Below are 23,100 nucleotides of genomic sequence, written 5' to 3'. Positions count from 1 at the left end.
AATCCTCAACCTCTCTATAAGCCTGAACTCCACTTTCCTCTTTCCCTTCTCTCTTACTTCAAGATGCACCTTAAAGGTAGAGGAACTATTTTCCTTCCATCTCTGAATCCATAATGTATTCCTTAGCCAATTTGGGATATAGAAGGATCAAATCACAGATGATAAACCAAGTGGCCTTTTCCTCCAATTGGTAAGTTTGAAACTAGGAGCAATGTCTCAGGATAAGCAATTAATTATTTAGAAATGAGTCTAGGAGAAATTTATGCATACACTTACAAATGCAGAGAATTCTCTAATTCTTGGATGCCAAATCACTACTTAACTCAAGACTGAAATTAAAAACACTTGGAATAATACAAAGATGAGATACAGGATTAATGACAATCTAATCAAAATGAGGTAGTGGGGTACAAATGTCATGTGGTGGACTCCTGCTCTAGTTATTATGTTTTCCTGTTTTGAATTAAGCAAATCAAGAGTTTAGCAGTGCATTCATAATACTTCAATAACAGTAATTATAGTAGTGGTGCCTTGCCTATGGAAAGAAGAACCACAGAATTGTAGATTTCTTATCTGTAGCTTTTAATGGCAGCACTAACAAAGTAATAACCTTAGAATGTGAAACAAGGAAGGAATTTTAAACTTTGAGTAGTAAAAGCTTTTCTTATGTATTTACATAAAGTTTCCAACTCTGCAACAAGCTACCAAATAAAGGAAAACAATTATTGTGGTACAAATTAGTGCATACCTTTCCAACTCAGACTAACATGCAATCTATTGCTTAAATTGATATATATGTACAATCAAAGCAGGCTGCTGAAGTAACAGGAATCTTGAAGGATGAAAATTGAGTGTGTGAGTGTGTGAGTGTGTGTGTGTGTGTGTGTGTGTGTGTGTGTGTATGTGAGAGAGAGAGAGAGGGGGGGGAGGAGGGAAGGGGTGGGAGAGAAAATGTGAGTGCATGAGTGCGTATGCATGCATTCAAAAGTAGACAATGAAAATACAAAATTAGTGAAATTTGAATTTTGATGCTGGACACCAAGAAACTAAAGTTTTTAAAATACAATTATTAAAAAAAAATGTTTCAAATTTTTAGACTGCCAGAAAAGAAATTGTTCTGATCAATGTCAGATAATTATTTCTATACTTTGAGAGAAATTTCACATTAAGCATCAGATTTATATACTTAATTTGTATATAGTTCATGCAACAGTCCTCAATACATATTTTGCAAGGGTGTGTCTAATTTTTATTTTTAAACATGATCAGGTGTGCAAATTCAACTTAAAATTTTATATGAATACCCCAATGCTATTAATAGTTAGCAGTAAATGGTGCAAGTAAAAATTGGTAAAAGTTAATAGCAACTAGACAACGGGGTGACACGTTGGGGCACCATTTGAGAGAAGGGTAGTGCAGTCTGATGTGACCAGAATGAACATTAAATTTTCCTGAATACTATTGGTATCACTTTGCTTTGGAAACTGAAGTAGAAAACCTCAGTTTATTAAAGAAGAACAACACGTAGCAAAGCAAATATAGCTCCTCCTCATTTAATGAAGGACATTTTTGATGGCATCATTTCTGATTTATCTGCCACCCTCGTGCCTATAGTTGTCATTCTGGAGTCGTGCAGTCCTTTCATCCCCCGTCTCTTCATCTCTTCTGCTGTTTGTTCTTTGTCTCTGATCCTGGAGACGTGAATTTCTCAGCTCCTTTGTCTCTTCCTCTCTTCTCCTTCTGTGCCTGTTTTTGTCATTCTGGAGACGTGCAGCCCTTTCATCCCCCGTCTCTTCATCTCTTCTGCTGTTTGTTCTTTGTCTCTGATCCTGGAGACGTGAATTTCTCAGCTCCTTTGTCTCTTCCTCTCTCCTCCTTCTGTGCCTGTTTTTGTCATTCTGAAGATGTGCAGCCCTTTCATCCTCCGTCTCTTCAGCTCCTCTGCTGTTTGTTGTTTGTCTCTGATCCTGGAGACGTGCATGCCTCTCCTCCTCTGTCTCTTTTTCTCTCATCTTTTTTTGTCCTGACTCTTTGATCCTGGAGTCGTGCAGCCCTGGCCTCATCTGATTCTTGTTCTCTCCCTCTCCTTGCCACTTCCCGACGACGTTTGGCATCAACTCTTGAGCATAATGTCCCCCTTCCCTTTTCACACGGCATAATTAGGCTGACCATTTTTTTTTACCCTAATGCTGGATAGAAGATACGAAGCACTAACACCAAAGGATGCAGATTATTCTTGTTGATTTATTTGGCGCTCTCCTAAATGGACATGATATAGTCACCACTGTCCTTTGACTGCAGCAAAGGGTTTTATGGGTGTTTCGAAGTACATAATTACAATTAGATTTAATTATCTCTTATTGATGGGTGGCAGTTAGATCTGTCCCAATCCTGCACATGCTGATGTGATTAGCAGAATGTGACCCCTCGAAATAGAGCTGCCCTGCCCTTTTGCTTTGGTAGGTGTTGCTGCTGAGGCTGGCCGTGCGCATGCGTTGGGCTGTCGCGTCCCGATTTCCATGATGGCCGATCGGGTCTCGGGTGAAAGCCAGCCTGCCGATTTTTGGCGAATGAGCAATTATATACGTATATCTAATTCTGAACTTTGCCTGCATTCTGTAAGTTAGCGCATTTTAATTCGAAACCAAAAAAAGTGTCGCTGTAATGGACCGTTTGCGCTAATTGAAGGTCACAAACAGACAGAGCATGAGAGTTTTAGTAGTATATAGATAGCCATTTCTGTAACTTTGCACAATAACTATTAATATAAGTAATAGGCATGGACATGTGAATTAAAAAATGAAAAATACTCAATGTGCTTTGTCTGGAAACTGCCATCTAGTGTTTAGAAACAGACTAATTACATTTTTTCGTCATTTTTTAAAGGAGCCAGAGTAGATCTTTATTTTTCAGAACTGAGACTACGAAGTCCCGCACTTAGTGTAGTATAAAGATACTCACCATCTTTTTCACCAAATTAAACAAAGCCATTTACTGAGCCACTAGTTATTCATTTGAGACAACTATATTTTAAGACTATAGTTTTCTTGGTTTGTACAACTCTAAGGTATGATGAGTTGCTCTGCCAGATAAATTATATGATTCTATTGAAATCAACTTAAAATTGTTTCTCTTGTTAAAAATAACTGACAAGGCAATGGTAAAATTTCACAGGTGAGAACCTGGCAAATAAGGTTAAAACAATTATTTAGTGATGTTAAATAAAAGTTTCAAATTTTGCAATTAAAAAATGCTAAGCAGAGGCAATGAACTAGATAAATTGTGCTGACTTGTTTCTGAAAATATCTTCTTTCATAACTGCAAATCAATTCACTTGAATGCAACATAAACTCCACAAACATATCAAGCACAGTTTTAAAGTACAAGTTGCTTAATGATTACAATTTTTGCATTGATTCCAAAAACCAGTTATGTGTTTTTGCACTCATTTTGAAATACAATATCTGTTCTCTTAAGCTGCCATTCATTCTTGAACTCTGTCATGTCTTTTACAACAAAACCTGGGTAATTCTTTCCCCCGTGTAAATCCACAGTACATTTGTATTAACAGGCATTCTAAAACTGAATGTGACTGCCACAGTAGCTTATCGCTAGAGACTTCTCTTAATTCAAAGAAGTGTCTAAAAAGCTGCAAAGGTACTCTCACCTTGACAGCAGTTTCACTGCCTTCTGCTTTAAAATCTTCAAATTTCATTACTTCGGCCATAATGAAGCCCTTCTCGAAATCTGTGTGGATCTTGCCAGCAGCCTGAGGTGCCTTCGTCCCTTTCTGTCAGTAGAAGACCAAAAGAAAATTAATTGTTTTTAGGAAGATGGATTACAGGAGAGATGCATGTCTCTTTGATACAAAATCAGCTTTCAGAGAAACTTTGTATATGTGACATGTCAAGTGATATGAAGCAATCAGCCTTATCCTGATATTGGATACCCATTAAGCAAACCAGGGATAATGTGTCCTCTGTTATCAATGCAAAACAGCAATTTTTGATACAGATTTTGAAGGCAATATTGATTTTAGATGAAGTAATCTTGTCACCATGAGCCAAACAACATTTCTTTTCATTTAAAGTGTCTGAGGCAACATTTTGGTTACATGATCTGAAACTGTAATTGAATTTATTGACCCAAAAAGGGCACACTGCATTTTCAAAAACATTAGCCAGGCTTAGCTTACTACATATTCAAACGCTTTAAACAGAAACGAAATATTTTGCCTCTGAAAACTCTTGATTTGGGTTTTCTAGAAATTACTGATACAAAAGGAGAAAATATGAACCTATTTATTTATAATATAATAACTGCAATCAAGTGAAAAACAAATGTAAATATTGCTTAATTACTTAAAATGTTTACCTTACAATTTATGAATATAATTTTTTTTTATATAGGCATCCGTTAGTCTCGTGAGACCATGGATTTGCGCCTTAGAAGGTTTCCAGGGCGCAGGCCTGGGGCAAGGTTGTATGGAAGACTGGCAGTTGCCCATGCTGCAAGTCTCCCCTCTCCACGCCACCGATGTTGTCCAAGGGAAGGGACCCATACAGCTTGGCACCGGTGTCGTCGCAGAGCAATGTGTGGTTAAGTGCCTTGCTTAAGGACACAACACATTACCTCAGCCAAGGCTCAAACTAGCGACCTTCAGATCACTAGACGAACGCCTCAACCACTTGGCCACACGCCAACACGTGAATATAATTTAGAGCCAGAGTAATATAACACTGATAAAACATTGGAAAATAAACTACATTCGATTTAGTGTACACATATCATATATGTAATCTGTAGTGTGCATTGACAGTTTACCATGTAAATTATATATATTCAATGATTCATGGTGTTTATCTTCATACTCTGAAAACCGTGATGCAAGGGAATATCCAGCACATAAAGATAAAATGCTAATAATATTCAATGTTCTGTTGATGACCATCTTCTATTCATATCCAAATAAAATACCACTTCAGTGATAGAATACTGAAAATATAACAATCAAAAACCAGATTTCAGGTAGACAATGGGAATACAATATTACGCAATTGTCAAAATGTTATTTTATACAGTTATCAAAAGCATCATGAAAAGAATGTTGACACAATGACAATTTCAAATGTATATAAACCGTATGTTAAATTGTCTGGTTTTCAAAACATTTTTATAGCTTTTCATGATGTTTGCTTGACTAAATATCAAATTCAAAATTATTAATATAGAGTAATCAAGTACAATTACATCAATAATTATAAATGCAAAATAAATTACTCTGCCCTTACACACCTTTTTTAATATACAAAATTTTGTACTGATAATTCTATATTGTTTTCATACATAACAAAATTTACAGTTTGGTATTTTAATTATGTGCTGTTCCTTCTTCAGATCATCTGCTGGTAAAAAAAAAGTCAAGGAGACTGACCTTCCTCATTCTTCTCTGCCAACCTGAATCATCCAAAATTCTGATGACTAAGCTCTAACCTGCACCAAGTCCTGTTCACCCATCATATCTGTGCTTGTTGACATACATTTTCTTCTGGTAAGCAATTAAATTTAAAAATTTGCATCCTAATTTTCAGACCCATATCTCTGTACTTCCTGTGATCAAAATAGAGTATGTTCTTCAGTGATAGGTTACTGTTGCAACAATTTATGGACCTGGCCTGATGATCTTAAATCACATCATAGCAGGAGTAACGATAATTCAAATAATCAAAAAGGTAGCTCACTGATATCCTAAAAGGAGGATATTCTGCCCATCATGGATATGCTGGCAAAAGGACTTGCCTAACCTCACCCTTTAGCACTTGGTCTGTGGCTCTGCTGATTACAGCTCTAAGTATACACCCAAGTATTTTTTTAAGTGATGAGAAATTCCATTTCTACTACATACTGGGTGAAGAAAATTTTCCTCACTTCCCTCTAATTCAGCCAATTACTTTTGTCTCCTGTGAAAGGAAAATACATCCTTCCCATTTACCCTCTCTAAACCACTTCTGCTGTCTCTCCACAATAATTTAATGCATGATGATTGTCTTCCTTCAGTCTATGTTCCAAAGTAAACAGCCCTAGTTTATCTATTCTTTTTACACTGCTACAAGTTTCCAGTTCTAACAATATCCCTGAACCTTCCTTGCAATGTTTTGAGTGGAATCACACGATTCCTATAACATGGCAACCAAAACTCAAGCTGTGGTCTAACTCGTGTGGTCTACAGTTCTAAAGTAGCTTCCCTGCTCTTACGTTCCCTTAGCTATTAAAAAGCATTCCATGCATTTTTTTTTAACAACTTTATTTGACCTATTCTGTTGCCTTTAGTATCTGAGAGTGTGCATGCCAAGATCCCCCTTTCTTCCTCCCACTGTAAATTCATAAGTTGATCCTCTCAAATACATTACCTCACACTTCTCAGAACTAACTTCCATTTGTTATTTTTCTACCCAACTACATCTTCCTGCAAAGGGTCTCGGTCTCAGATATCAACTGCTGAATATTAATTTCCATAGATGTTGCCTGTCTTGCTAAGTTTCTTCAGCATTTTGTGTGTTGATCTTGATTTCCAGCATCTGCAGAATCCCTTCTGTTTTCCTGCATTCTGAAGCTTCCCTCCTCCAATCAATCACATGTCAATTCTTGTACCATCTGCAAACCTCATTCCACCCTATTTGGGAATGGATCATTAACAGACTTCACAAAAAACAAGGGACTGAATCCACCACAAAAAATTACTAATCATAAAACACCTATCAAATATTTCCTTTTGCTTCTGCCACTGAGCTAATTTTGGATCCAATTTGCCAGTTTGCCCATCTTGTCAAAAACATTATTGAAGTCCATATACTGCAGATTATATGAAACACACTGATCTCATTAATCTACTTTTTATTTCTGTTTTAGCCTTACTCCTGGCCAAATATGCATTATCAACTTAACTGCTCTCTAAAAAAGTAAAGCAATGATCAGGGTGGGGAACAACTGCCGACCTTGTCACTACAAACCACATCTGTATGAAGAATGTCTGCAGTTCTTAATCCTGGTTTGCTCTTGCCCTGAATTTATTTACTCTACGGAAGAACTAAGCAGTGGAATTTTCTCTTATGATCCCCACTGTGAATCTTCCCTCCTTACAATTTGTTACTATTTGCTAAATTAATGTTTTAAGTGGCTTGGTCGAATTTTGGTTTGGAAAATAATTCTAAGAAGTGTAAGATAACGTTTTTGGGAGGATCAACTAGTGAATTTACTGTGGCAGGATACTGATAAGCTTGGAGGAACAAAGGGAGATAGATCATGGAATGCACGTGCGACTTTACAGATAGTGATGGATATTTAGGTTCATAGCGATACTTCATAGCAATGGGCCAGGATATCGACTTTAAAGAAATAAATTCCGCTTGTCACACAAAACAAATATTGTGCTTATATCATTAAATCAAAAAATATGACATTCAAAATGCAATTTAAATTCACCTTTCAGTTTTTTTGTAATGATAATAATATATAATCTATGATTAATATAATTCCAATAAAGTTTAGTGATATTAATGTCAGATAATATGGGTTTTTTTTATACTTTATAAACTTTGGATTCCACTTTGATATTAGTGTAGCTAAACAAACAGAATAAACCCAAGGAGTTTGGTTTCCTGTTTGAAATATTACCCTTCATCAGCACTGCTTTTACTGTCTGCTTCAGCCACACATAGTAATTTAACTGCACCAACCAACAATACTCAGCAGATTATGCAGCATCTGTTGTTCCATGGGGTAATTTAATGGGCGGCAAAGTGATTAGTGCAATGCTGGGCGTTCCGCGCTGTTGTTAAGAAGTTTCCATGTTATTCCAGTGACTGCTTGGGTTTCCTCCAGGTGCTCCAGTTTCCTCCCACAGTCCAGAGATGTACTAGTTAGTAGGTTAATTGGGTCATTGTAAATTGTCCCGTGATTAGACTAGTGTTAAACTGGTGGGTTGCTGGTCTGTGCAGCTCATTGGGCCAGAAGGGCCTGTTCCGCGCTGTACCTCCAGATAAAATATATAAAATAAAACTGATCCATTTTAATAAAAAAACTACATACCATGTTAATATTTATGTTGTTAGTTCTGTTGATCGAAAATCAAATTTCAACTGTTATGTAAAAGAATAATAATTGTCACTTCTGTTCTTTTTATATACAGGTTAACACAAAATTTTGCAAATATGCATCTTACACAAATTACTGGTTCTCTTCAGGTCTTGGTTGCAGTAATATAAAGTTATGATTGTTTAAATAACGGGCAGTTTATTTATGAGGCATAGAACAGCAAAGAAATCTGAAGATTTCTCATGTGCCCAATTCCCTTTAAATTATTCAAAATAAGTTAAAGTCTATAAGATATAGGAGCAGACTTAAGCCATTCAGTGCATCGAATATGCTCCACCTTTTAATCATGGTTGCCTTTTTCATCCCCATTCACCCGGCTTCTTCCCATAACCTTTAACCACCACACAAGTCAAGAACCTATCAATCCAGACAAGATGGCACCGAGCTGCAATGTCCATCAATGCTGTGGCTCACACTTAGTTGTACTTTAGGTACACTGTGATAGTTTTGGAGAAATAGTTAAGAGTTAATGGTCAGATTAGGGTTTAGCAAAAGGGATCAAGGGCAATAACTGAAAAATCAGGGGCAGGAGCCAATGTTTTAGTCAAGATGGTGCCAAGCTGCAAAATCTGTTGATGTCTTCGCTCAGACAGTTGTTTCTGAGCTTCATAATGATGGTCAGCACAGGAACTAAGAGGTCAGGTTAAGGTTCAGGGATAGGGATAAGGAAAAATGAGAGGTTATGGGCGGCAAATGAAGAGTCAGGGGCAGGAGCCAGTGTTTGGAGTTCAGGTGAGAACACTCCTTGGTTGAACGTTAAGTCTGCAGGAGCTGAGAAGACAAGTGATCCCCAGGTGACAAGTCTGTTTGGGCGGGAGTTACGAGTGCCTGCGACAAACCCCCGCCCCACCCCAAAGACACTGGGGTCGGAAGTCCATGCAAGTCTGGAAGTCAAGGACTGAAGGTCAAACCCATGATCGTTAAATCCTGCAATCAGTAATAAGAGGTAGGCCAAGTTCAGAGGCCAAAGCTGAATGTTGAAGTCTAGAGATTGCCAAGTACAGAGACAGAAGACCAAGGGTCAAAGCTGAAACAAGAGAAAACCTGCAGATGTTGGAAATCTGAGTAACAGACATAAAATGCTGGAGAAACTCAGCAGGCCAGGCAGCATCTATGAGAAAAAGTACAGTCAGCGTTTTGGCCCGAAACATCGACTGTACTTTTTTCCCCCATAGATGATCCTGGCCTGCTGAGTTCCTCCAGCATTTTGTGTGTGTTACAAAGGTCAAAGCTCCTGGATCAGCTTACAAGGAGGTCAGAAGCCCAACACCTGTGACTCTGGACTAGGGACAGATGGTTGAAGGCCCAATGCCTGCAAGTCTAAGAGTCCGGGGCCCCCAAGGTCTGGAGGCCCGGAGGTGTCTTCTCCTGGGGATGGAGTCCTGTCTGTATGGGCAAGTGGATGGTTGGGAAAGAGGCTTGTTTTGCCTTTGTTGTCTTGTTTTGTCGCTGCTTGTGTTGTTCTGCTAAGCATTGTGGGCTTGCTAAGTTGATGTGGAAATGTGAGGCAACACTTCTGGTTAATACGTTGGTTGTTAACACAAATGACAGATGTTTCAATGTACATGTAATAAATGAATCTGAATCACTGGTTTAAGTACACCGAATGAGGGCCTCCACAGCCCTCAGATTCACCACCCTTTGGCTGAAGAAATTCCTCATCTCTGTTTTAAAGGGTGGCTCTTTATTCAGAGGGTATGCTCTTGGATATTAGTCTTCTCTACTAATGGAAACATCCTCTCCACTCCATCCAGGCTTTTCATTATTTGGTGGGTTTTAATGAGTATCCGAGTCTCCCCCTCCACCTCTCCCACCCCCCACCCAATCCTTCAGAATTCCATGGTGTTAAGGCCAGAGACATCAAATGCTCATTTGTTAAGTCTGACATTCCAAGGATTATTTTTGTGAACCTCCTCTGCACTCTCTACAAGACCAGCATATTTTTTCTTAGATATGAAACCCAAACTTGCTCACGATGTCCCAAATGCAGTATAACCAATGTTTATAAAGCCCCGGCAGTACATTCTTGCTTTCATATTCTAGTCCTTTCAAAATAAATGTTTAAAGTGCACATGCCCTCTTTACTACTGATTCCAGTCTGCAAGTTAACCTTAAGGAAATCCTGATCTAGGACTCCCAAGTCCCTTTGCACCTTGAATTTCTGAATTTTCTCCCCATTTAGAAAATAGTCCACACTTTTATCCTTCCTAATAAATGCATAACCCTACACTTCCCTATGCTTCCTGTCTGCCACTTCTTTGATCAATCTCCTAACCTATCCAAGTCATTCTGCTTCTTCCTGCCACTGCAACACTATCTGTTCATCTACTTATCTTGGTATTGTCTGCAAACCTGGCCACAATGCCATCAGTTCCTTCATCAAGATCATTAATGTACAATTGGATTCTTGATTTCCTTACTTGCAGACTCCAGTCAGTTTGGATCGGTAATATCTGTTCCACAATCTCCATCTCCACACACGCATCACAAGGCTGTGTACGTAATTTCCTGGCTCTACTCGTTTTACACTTATGACTGCGTGGCTAAGCACAGCTCCAATGCCATATTCAAGTTTGTTGACAATACCACTGTCATTGGCCAAATCAAAGGTGGTGAGGAATCAGAATATATGGAGACTGAAAATCTGGCTGAGTGGTGCCACAACAACTTCTCAGTCAATGTTAGCAAGACAAAGTAGCTGCTTACTGACTTCAAGAGGAGGAAACTAAAGATCCATGAGCCAGCCCTCATCGGGGGATTGAAGGTGAAGATGGACAACAACTTTAAATTCCACGGTGCTATTTCAGAGGATCTGCCTTGGGCCCAGCACATAAGTGTAAATACGAAGAAAGCACGGCAGCTCCTCTACTTCCTTATAAGTTTGCAAAGATTCGGCATAACATCTAAAACCTTCATAAGCTTCTACAGATGTGTTGGAGAATATATTGACTGGCTGCATCACAACTATGGAAACACCAATGACCCTGAATGGAAAATCTCACAAAAGTTAGTGGATACGGCCCAGTCCATCACAAGTAAAGCCGTTCCCACCATTGAGCACATCTAAATGAAGTACTGTCGCAGGAAGCAGCATCCATCATCAGGGACCCCAACACCCACAACATGCTCTCTTCTCACTGCTGCCATCAGAAAGAAGGTACAGGAACCTCAAGGCTCACACCATCAGGTTCAGGAACAGTTATTAACACTCAACCATCAGGTTCTTGAACCCGTGGGATAACTTCACTTGCCCCATCACTAAACTGGTCCCACAACCTATAGACTCACTTTCAAGGACTCTTCATCTCATGTTCTTGATATTTATTGCTTATTTACAGTATTTATTATTATTCCTTTTGTACTTTGTAGTATCTTGCCTCTCAAACAATGGGCCCTTATCTTGTTAAGCAGCCTCGTGTGCAGCTTGTCAAAGGCCTTCTGAAAATCCAAATAAATAACACCCACAAATGCTGGAGTAATTTCCTGGTCTTTCACCCTCTCTGGATCCTTTCATCTATAACTGCTGATTAGATATTAACCGTCTTGACCTCAGCACCACTCTCTCCCACTTGAACCTTACAGGCACTGCCCTCAACTCTCTCCACACCAATAATAACCTCACTACCAAATCCATTTTGTTAATGTGGGTGCTGTTGTGGTCTGGCAGACTGACCTCTACCTTTCTGAGGCCATGCAGCAACTCCCAGACACATCCTTTTACTTACCCCTTGAAAAAGATTCCACTTAGGAGCATCAGGCCATTGTCTCCCGCACCATCACCAACCTCGTCAGCTATGGAGATCTGCCATCCACTGCCACCAACCTCATAGTTCACTTACCCAGTCTGTTTCTGCCCCGACCTAAAATCCACAAACCAGTGTGAGTAACCTATTGCTTCTGTCTACTCCTGCCCCACAAAATTTGTACCCACATACTTTGACTACATTTTATCCCCTTTGGTTCAGTCCCTTCCCACACTCTTGATCTCTTTGGCCACTTGCAGTTCCCTGGCCCTGATCGCCCCATTTTCACAGTGGATGTCCAGTCCCTACACACTCCTGTTCCCCCATTAGCAAAGCCTTAAGGCTCTTCACTTCTTTCCAGACAACAGACCTGACTTGGTCCATCTCTGACACTAAAATTCATTAGTACCACAACAGACTTGGTGTCAATATTATCTGCACATTGGGAAGTTTGCAACACAAAGGTAACCCCATGGAGCCACTGTAAGTACCACTTATAAAGTGCAAACTAGGATCAGTCCAATGTATAAAAGCTGACTGGGCATTGCATCTAGCCATATTTTGAATCACCATGCATGTTAAGACCTCAAATGCATCATGCTAACTGCATGAAGCCATAAGAAAGTAGTTTAAAATAGTAAATTCAAGAAAGTATTCTTATGTAGGGGTGAATAAAACATTCTGCATATCGATCACAAATTATATTAATATAATCTCTTAATTTAAAACAAATCAACATTAGTCAAGTAAAGCAATAGCAGCAGTCACACAAAGCCCAAACAAACTTAGCAAATACCAAATGAAAAGCAACATCAATTTCACTGGGGACAAACCCAGTCACACAGATTAAGCAAGCACAATACTGAGGTGCCTTATCTCTGACCACAGGAGGAGGGAAGATAGATTCTGCAGGATGAAGAAATTCATACTATGTAATAGGCAGAATCAATTGCTACCTGCCTCAATCAATGCACCCCACTTTCACTGTTCAACAGCTCACAAATAATTAAAGTTAAAACGAACAAAACCTCATCTATAATGACTAGCTAACCACTGCCATGACAAGCTTAAAAGTCAGTGATATCAATCTGAATTCAACAGTGTGGAACTGTGTGTGGCTGACAACAAGACTATGAAACATACCTTTATGGTCCATGCTCTTACTTCATCCGGGCCTGCAGTAAAAAAATATTCCAGCTGAAGAGATGAGAATCCGGTCTTGATGATTTTGGCCAAAGCACTTAAATTACAAACAAATCATTTTAAAAATTCTATTCAATACATTTCAGTGCAAATATTTATATTTTGGATATTTGACCTCAAAAACATCAAATGGCAAAATATATTTTATTAAACTCTATCCCTCAATTATTAGACCTTTTCACAATATTAAATTCACTCCAATAATAACTGAGTACAAACATACATCATACAATGAAAAGCTTAAAACTGAAGGTTGCAAGCTAAGTATAATCAACTTTCTCCTTGATAATCAAAGTTTCACAAAGGTTGTCATGAGAAAGTACAACTCATGGCCTGTCAGGAACTTCATAAAAACTTCAACAAGATTATAAACTGTCAGTAAATGTTTAAAAGTAAACCTCATATGTAAAAAGCTGAGTATAACAGCCCCAAATAAAATAATTCATTTGGGTAAAAATATGTGCGATGTCACAATTTTATTCCAGTGTTTAAATAATACAATCCCTTGATATCTTCTCAAATCTCTAATGTAATACATCAGCACCCAATGTGGAGCTTTTTCCAGATTTCTACTTTTCTCAGTTTGTACTACCTCATTTCATGTAATAACCTGAATATACCGTGTGGTGAGGGAAGAACCAAATGATTACAGTATGACCCAAAGCAAAAGAGTAGAAAGTGTGGTGCATACTGAATGCAATGACTGACAAAAAAAAAAGCCAGTCCACTATGATCGTCTTTCTTAGTCTCCCAACCCAGACGAAGCTCATTGGTGGCAGCACCAAGGTGGAAAAGAAAACAGGGAAATGAACTCAGCCCTTCAGAATCTGCTTCCTTTTCAGTAGTTATTTATCAGATGGCAGCAAATTAGTACTGGGGGAAGAGGGACTCTTATCTGCTGGTTGAGAGTCACACCAGCTGGTCAGAGAAATCGTGCACCACTGATCATTTGGGGATGGTTTCTTACATCTGGGGGCATAAAGTGAAGAAACAAGATGTTCACAATCACATTCAGGAGGTTTGCTGGTCATCAGAAGATCAGCTCCAGTACTGCAAACCAGCAAAAAAGTTTTTACTTATACATAGTCAGAGCTCAGATTTTACCAGTAGCCATTGAAAGTGGACTCAAAGAACACATTTACTAAATATTCTCTAGCTTCTTAAGCTCATTCCTGGCTACGTTAGAACTCTCAGGCGCCCTGCTTGATTTTGCTTCCTAAACCTTAAGTGTGCTCCTTTCTTCCCTTTGACTGGATGTTCCACCTCTTGTCAGCCATGCCTCCTTCACCCTACCATCCTTTCCCTAGCTCAATGAGATATGCCTCCAGCTGAAATGTGTCGACATTAAGAAAGAGGATGTACTAGGACTTGTTGAAAAACATTGGTATAGGTAACTCCCTGAGGCCTGATACGCTACACCCCAGGTTACTACGGGAACAGAGGGAGGAGACTGCTGTGCCTTTAATGACAAACTTCGTGTACTCTCTGGCCAAAGGAGTTGTACCCAAAGACTGGAGCGTCACAAATGTCGTTCCTTTGTTCGAGAAAGATAATAGTGCTATCTCTGGGAATTATAGACCAGTGAACATAAAATCAGTTGTAGTCAAACTATTGGAGAGAATTCTTACAGACAGCATCTGGAGTATTTGGAGAAGTGTAGTCTAATTAGGGATAGTCAGCATGACTTTGTAAGAAGCAGGTCATGTCTCACAAGCTTGAATGAATTATTTGAGGAAGTGACAAGACAAACTGATGAAGGTAGAGCAGTGGATGTGGTGTATATGGATTTTAGTGAGAGGTTCAACAAGGTGCCCATGGTAGGCTCATTCAGAAAATCAGGGAAACTTGACTGTATGGCTTGACCACAGAAGACAGAGTGTGATAGTAGATGGAGTGTATTCTGTCTGGAGGAAGGTGATCCCTGGTGTTCCAAAGTATGCAGATCACACAAAGGTTGGTGGAATTGTGGATAGTATCGATGTTGTCATCGAATACAATCAGAATTGATAGGATGTAGAGTTGGGCTGAGAGGTGTCAGATGGGAGTTCAATATGGAAAAATGTGAAGTGATACACTTTGAAAGGTTGGGCTTAAATGCAGAGTATAGAGTTAATGGCAGGAGATAGTGTGCAACAACAGAGAGATCGAGGGGTTCACACCCATAGATACCTCAAAGTTGCCACACAAGTTGTTAGAGTGGTTAAGAAGGCACATAGTATGTTTCGTGATATTTTATAAATAACTTGGAGGAGGAAGTGGAAAGGTGAGTTAGAAAGTTTGCAGATGACACGAAGGTTGGTGGAGTTGTGAATTGTGTAGAGATTGTCATAGGATACAACTGAAATTAATAGGATGCAGAGATGGGTTGAGAGGTGTCAGATGGAGTTCAATTAGTTGGGGGATTGAGTTTAAGGGCTGCAAGGCAACCCTATAAATTTCTGATTAGACCACACTTGATTTATTGTGTTCAGTTCTGGTGACCTCATTATAGGAAAGGTGTGGAGTTTTAGACAGGACGCACAGGAGATTTACCAGGATGCTGCCTAGATTCGGGAGCATGTCCTCTGAGGACAGGTTGAATGAGCAAGAACTTTTTTCTTTGGAGCAAAGAAGGATGCAAAGTGACTTGACAGAGATGTACGAGATGATAAGAGGCACAGGCAGAATGGATGGCCAGCGACTTACCCAGGTCAGAAATGGCTAATTCGAGAGAGTATAATTTTAAGGTCATTGGAGGAAAGTATATGTTAGAGAGTTTTTTTTAATACACAGAGAGCAGTAGGTATGTGGCATACTCTGCCAGGGGTGGGAGGAGAAGCAAATATATTAGAGACGTTTAAGAAACTCTTAGACAGGCACATGGACAAAAGAAAAATGGAGGGCTATATGGGAGGGAAGCCTTAGGTTGATCTTGGAGTAGGTTAAAAAGGCCTGTACTGTACTACACTCTGCCCAGATTTGTAGAATCAAAGGCTATGTGCACAGGAGGAGATAAAAATGATGAACAAATTAAAGGGATAACTAAATGTTGCTCCATTTGAAGTCCATTCAGAACTGACTAAGTAATTTGATTTCAGCACAAACACTGAAAACTTAAAATACTTAATGGCATTTCAAAATGTATATTGGAAACTCCTTTTTTATTTAATTAAATTAATAAATAAAAACAAAGCTTTAAAAAGTAAATGCTCAATAACCTTTGTGTTTTGTTTTCTTCCAGGTATTTTGTTTTTTCTTCTTCATCCATATCTTGTAACTTGAGTTCCATTGCTCCACTGAAAGGAATGACCAGTGCTCTCGGGTCATGTTTGTCTACCCACTCTTTAATTTTTATCAACCTGTACAAAAAAGATGCAAAACATTGTTAGCTACTCTGGGCATCATTGTGCAACAGTCATCATCTAGCAGTAAAAATATTTTCATAAAACATCTGTATTTTTTAATTGCCATTTTTCTATATAGACCTTGCATGGTCAGATATGCTTAACTGATAATTACATTCAGAATCCAAAATACCAGTACAAGGTTGCACTTATCTTTAGGGTCAAAAAGTAAATCAAACACCGGAGTTACTTGCAAGTTAAAAATGCACCGATGCCATTAAAAAAGGCTATCATTATTGAAGCTGGCCCATTAGGGATTAAAGGTGTGTTGGCAAATTGGAGCCAAAATTAGCTTGGTGACAGAAGGTAGAGAATGGTATTGAAAAGGTTGGTCTTCTGACTTGAAGCCTGTATTCTGTTGCGTACCTCACTTAAGAAAAGGTGCCAGGACCTCTCTGGTTGGTTCGTTTTCTTTCTTTTTCTCTCTCTCTCTCTCTCTATATATATATATCTTAGATGAGAATGTAGGTGGTCTGATTAGCTGACATAAAAATTGGAATTGAAGTAAAAAGGTTGTCTAAGGATATAGAGGAGCAGAGATCAAATGGAGAATTGGGCAGAGCAGTGGCAGATGGAATGTAATCAGAATAATATATGGTAAAGTTTTCTTGGACATTAAATACTGACGACATTTACGATAAAAGTCAGGGAATATTGGTATACAGAAAGATCTTGGATACACTTTCATTGTTTCATGAACCTGGAGACATAGTTACATAGGATAGCAAGAAAGCATTGGCTTGCTTGCCTTTGTAAGCATGAATACAAGAATTAAGACATCATGTTGCAGCCATACAAATAAATGCTAAGGCTGCACCTGGGGTATTGTGCACCACACAACAGAACAGATACACACATTGGAAAGAGTGCAGAAGAGATCCATCAGGAATGAAGGGCGTTAGCTACAATGAGAGATTGGGTGGAACATGGGGGGGGGGGAAGCTGAGGGGAAAACAAACATTTATAAGATTATGAGCAAGACTGAAAGAGTAGACAGTCCTTTTCCAAGGTAAGGGGTGTCCAAACATAGCGGGCATAGATTTAAGGTGAGAGGGGAAAATTTTAAAAGAGATCTGTAGTGTAAATTTTCCTACACAAAAGGGGACGATTGAGGCAGATACAATTTCAATGTTCAAAAGGAATTTGGAGAGTGGTAGGAAAACAACACAGGGAAACAGGCCTAATGTAGGCAAATGGGATTAGCATATATGAGAATCACCATTGGCATGGATGAGTTGGGTTAAAGGGCCTGTTTCAGCTATAAGACTATACAGACGAAGGCTTTTTTGAACTATCTAAAATATTACAAGACATTTGGTTTCAATTAGCCTATTGGTTAGGTTACCAACCAGCAGAGAGCCTCAACTATTGATCTAGGGTCACTCATTTCAGTTCACCAAAGTTATTGAATACATTTGTATAATATGATAGCACAGTACCATTTTCATGAAACAACTGTAGTATTGGGGAAAGTCAGGAAGGAAGTCTGCTGAACATATTCAAGTCATCCTAAATGACTCTGGACCCATTAATGAAGTTGATTCTTAATTGTCCCTTAATTTGGTCCAGCAGTCAATTGGTCCAAGAGATAATTAAGGATGGACAATGTTTCTGACTTACTGGTGAGCTCTGTTCCCATGAGTCAACAAAATAAAAATCACCAATTTATAGTTAAATTGCCACTAATGAGTTGCATGGTTCAGTCATCTATTTGAAGACAGTGTTTTTTAAATGTTCTAAGGGTGTTCTGAAAGCAAATCTAAACATAGAACTTAATTAATAGAACCAGCATACACAAGAACAAATCCAACTGTGGCTAATACAAAAAAAGCTAACAATAATAATATAGATTTCCAGATAAAAATGTAAGAGTGGGGCAAAGTAGTACTAAATTACTTGAACACCAAAGAGAAAAGTAAGAAGATTTACTAACTTCAAGAGAAACAAATTGTGCAGAGTTTATTCAAAACATTAATTCTTCTTTAAAACAGCAGGAGACAAGAACAATTATGAGATTAAATACACACCCATTCAATACAGCTTTGGACTGATCCCAAGAAATTAAATGCAATCAGTTTCCATCATTTTGTTCCAATGAGCTGTACATTCACAGTAAAAGGACATTTCGTGAGTAAACAACTTTTCTTATGTTAACGTTGACACGTGAGAAAAAAATAATAGCACTTAATAAAGTTATCTAATTGTTCCCGGGATTTTAGGTGGACAGGAAAAATCAATCAAGATACTTGTTTTTCTTTCAGACAGTTCTGCTGATACAATGTCCAATTTCTTGACTCTCTCTAGAGGCCACCACATACCACACAAATTAATTGAAATTTTCACTGGTGAATAATGATAGGCAACTGAAAAATGATGAATAATTTCTGTGCCAAAAGCTAGTTGCCCAAAGTTTTTAAACTAGCTCTAAAGATCATGGAAACTCAATTTAAACTGAATATATTGCGACCTATCACACATCACACTAATTCAGGGAAAAACACTGCAAAGCAAAACTGGACAGAAACTCATCATTTAAAGTCTTTATTTAACAAAATTAATAAAAGAAACTTATTTACTTTTGATGATGTGGTCCCTGTCTTCCACACATTTTAGAAGGCATATTCCTTCAGAAGTGCTAAAGGCAAATCTATCTACTACATTTCAGTGTGCACATACAAAAATGAATTTTAAGAGTAAAATAATGCTTTTGTGTTAAGTGGAGTCTGTACCTCAATGTTATTAAGGGATCTTCCATTAACTTATACTGTACTTCCTCCTTTCATTTGAACTCCCAAGGTGCAACACCTCACACTCGTCCAGATTAAACTCCATCTGCCATTTCTGTGCCCGTATCTGTAATGAATCCCCACTGTATTCTTTAATAGTCCTTTACAACATCTACAACTTGGGCAATCTTGGTGTTATCCTCAAACCTGATAATACACCTGTTTTACATTTTCATCCAAATCACTGATATGTATTACAAACAACCGAGGTCCAAGCACTGATCCTTGTGGAACACCATGAGTCAGACTTCCAACTAAACTATCAGCCTTCCAATCCTACTCTCTGTATTCTATGAATCAACCAGACACCAGTTTCAGCTTTCCATTGTTCTTTCGGAGATTAGAGGTGACTCAGTGGTATAAACCAGTATAACTGCTGCTCACAGCTCCAGTGACACAGAATTAATCTAGAGCTGCTGTGCTGTTTGTGTGGAATTTGTGACCATATGGATTTCCTTCTATGAACAAAGACGTGTGGGTGATGGGTTTATTAGCTATTGTAAATTGCCCTTAGTACTTGACTGAGTGGTAGAAGCTGGGGATAATTGATGGGAATGAGAGGGAAATTAAATAGGATTAGTGAAAATGGGTGCTTTACGACAAGTGAGATTCTGTCATCTATGACTCAGAAGTATAGTAGAGCTACTAGGACTTGATGTTTCAATCCCTATGGTAAGTCGGCACTCTCAATGTCGGCAGTGGGCTTGGAGTGGTGACAAGGAGGGTAGGTACGTCATCGGGGTCATCAGGTGGGCACCCTCCTTCTTTGTTGCTTCGTTGATAAGCCCACGATGTCTCCAGAGGGGTCAACGGTGCTACCTGGCGTCCCAGATACACCCCCCTCAGTTCCATACCCTCCAGTCTTCATCTTGCAGCCCAGTTGTTGCCTTTCCTTTTAATCCAAATCCAATTGCTGCTTTCTTCTGCTACATTTGACAAGGACTTGATTGCTTGTTGGAGGGAGTGTCCCCTCACCCCCATCTTCTTCAATAGACTGGTCGTAGATGTAGTAACGAATCCCCTGAATCCCACTTCTACAGGGAAAATCTTGGTCTTCCAGCCATTCTGGGCAGCTTCAGTTGCCAGTTCAGAGTTCTTGGTCTTTTTCCTCTCATAAGCTTCTTCGACACCATCTTCCCATGGTACTGTCAATTCCACAACATATGCCAGCTTGGCTGTTGTGGACCACAGGACCATATTTGGGCAGAGTGTTGTAGCCACAATGTCTGGGGGAAAAACAAGCTTTTTTTTTCCAAGTCCACGTCCATTTTCCAATCCCGAGCAACCTGCAGAATGATTACATCTTTTGATGTTATGTGGTGCTCGGGGGGTTAGCCTGCTGGTACAAGTCGTGTGATGTGGACATTTCCTGCCGATGTTTGTGGGAGAACATTTGTGGTGATTTGCCTCTGTTCCAAGATTGATGCCAGCTGTTTGAGAACTTGGTTATACCAAAATATATTCAACAAACAAACTGAGAGAAAACAACAAATCAAAGTGTAACAGGAAGAACTCCAGTCTGGGTGACCAAGAGACAAAAGACAGGGTTGGGGAAAGACAATGACAGACTACTTGGTGGAAAGGCAGAAACGGGAGGGATGAACAAGCAAAGAGATTTGCAAAAGTGATTAAGAAGGTTGGGAAAAGGTGATGGCCATAACAAAAGCCAAAGTAAACATAATAGAGCCAGACCCCGCAGAGAAAAATGGAGTCAGTTGAGATAGTTTGGAACAGCAGGAAGGGTGAAAGACAGCATATGAAAGAGAAAAATTCCATCTCAAATCCAAATGATATCCTCTCTGACAAAAGAAAATTCAATTTTGAAAGCATTAATTACTTACTACACCTATATCAGTAGGTGGTAATATAGTTGACATTTATAATGTTTTAAAAAAATGTAACATCATTGTCAAGCACAGAAAATTTTACATTTAAAATCAGAATTGTTTCAGTATACAGGTCTACTACAATTCCACAAGGTGGCAGTGAATATTACATGCCAATGTAAATACAATATCCCTCCTTAGCAACAACAATACCTTATCTCAAAAATGTCATACCTGTTCAGAAAAATACGTGTAGGCTCTCAATGTCATTCCTTACTGAGGTAACCTCTTGCTATCCTGTTCTAGCTAGCTTGCACTTGGTATTAAGTGAATTATGGGCTTAGCGCTTTCATTTCAGTAAAAGTTACTTAAAGTATCAACCATTCTAACTGTTAAAGAAGCTTTTGGACATCTCCAAAATATCAGAATAGCTACAGAAGAAATTCCTATTCTATATAAAGATGGGCACAAGAAAACAAAATATAGGAGAACATAGTGATGGGGACAGGAATTGAATTGACTTTATTACTTACATCGTTCATATACATGAGGAGTAAAAATCTTTATGTAACGTCTCTGTCCAAATGTGCAATTATAGTAATTCATAATAAATATTATGTACAACAGGATAGTCAATATAACATCAAAATACAGTTGTGGCAGCATGAATTAATCAGTCTGATGGCCTGGTGGAAGAAGCTGTCCTGGAGGCTGTTGGTCTTGGATTTCATGCTGTGGTACCGTTTCCCAGATGGTAGCAGCTGGAGCAGTTTGTGGTTGGGGTGACTTAGGTCTCCAATGAGCCTTCGGCCCTTTTTACACACCTGTCCTTGTAAATGTCTTGAATAGTGGGAAGTTCACATCTACAGATGTGCTGCGCTGTCCACACCACTCTCTGCAGAGTCCTAAGATTGAGGGAAGTACAGTTCTCATACCAGGCAGTGATATAGCCAGTCAGGATATTCTCAATTGTGGCCCTGTAGAAAGTTCTTAGAATTTGGAGGGGCCATACCAAACTTCTTCAACCATCTGAGGTGAAAGAGGTGCTGTTTTGTCTTTTTCACCACATAGCCAGTATGTACAGACCACGTGAGATCCTCGATGATGTTTATGCCGAGGAACTTAGAGCTGTTCACCCTGTCAACCCCAGATCCATTGATGTCTATAGGGGTTAGCCTGTCTCCATTCCTCCTGTAGTTCACAACCAGCTCCTTTGTTTTTGCGAAGTTGAGGGAGAGGTTGTTTTCTTAACACCACTGTGTCAGGATGATGACTACCTCTCTGTAGGCTGCCTCATTATTATTTGAGATTAGGCCAATCAATATAGTGTCGTCAGCTAATTTAATTGGCAAATTGGAGCTGTGGGTGGCAACAGTCATGGGTATACAAAGAGTAAAGGAGGGGGCTTAGTACACAGCCCTCAGGGGCTCCTGTGTTGAGAGTCAGAGGGGTGGAGATGAGGCAGCCCACTCTTACCACCTGCTGGCCATCTGACAGGAAGTCCAGGATCCAGCTGCACAAGGCAGAGTGAAGGCCGAGGCCTCTGAGCTTCTTGTCAAGCCTGGAGGGAATTATGGTGTTGAGTTCTGAACTGTAGTCCAAGACCAGCATTCTCACATAAGTGTCCCTCTTCTCCAGATGTGTAAGGACGGTATTTAGAGCTGCGGATATTGCGTCATCTGTCAATCCGTTGTGTCAGGAGGCGAACTGTAGGGGGCCCAGTTTGGGTGGCAGCATGCTGTAGATGTAGATCTTGACCAGCCTCTCAAAGCATATGCTTATTATTGAGTTGAGTGCGACAGGACACCAGTCATTCAGACATGTTACCTTGGTCTTTTTTGGTACAGGGACAATGGTGGATAATTTGAAGCAGGAGGGCACTCTACACTGGGAGAGGGAGAGATGAAAAATGTCTGTAAACACACCTGCCAGTTGTGCCGCGCACATTCTGCATACCTGCCCTGGGATGCCGTCTGGTCCCGCAGCCTTGCGACTGTCCACCTGT

General features: G+C 39.4%; 1 protein-coding gene across 1 annotated transcript in view; it reads right to left on the bottom strand.

The window, feature by feature from the left end:
* The window catches only part of ola1 (Obg-like ATPase 1), a 170,997-nt gene that overhangs the window by 19,201 nt on the left and 128,696 nt on the right, over positions 1-23,100 (bottom strand). Inside the window, exons 8-10 of the mRNA XM_072261847.1 lie at positions 16,298-16,438; positions 13,041-13,137; positions 3,668-3,790 (exon numbers count right to left, since the gene is read on the bottom strand). Of these exons, the coding sequence (XP_072117948.1) occupies positions 3,668-3,790; positions 13,041-13,137; positions 16,298-16,438 (361 nt within the window). The remainder of the gene's footprint in view (positions 1-3,667; positions 3,791-13,040; positions 13,138-16,297; positions 16,439-23,100) is intronic.

This window comes from Mobula birostris, chromosome 6 (genome assembly GCF_030028105.1).
Source record: "Mobula birostris isolate sMobBir1 chromosome 6, sMobBir1.hap1, whole genome shotgun sequence".
NCBI lineage: Eukaryota > Metazoa > Chordata > Chondrichthyes > Myliobatiformes > Myliobatidae > Mobula > Mobula birostris.
This window is presented reverse-complemented; position numbering and strand designations above follow the sequence as displayed.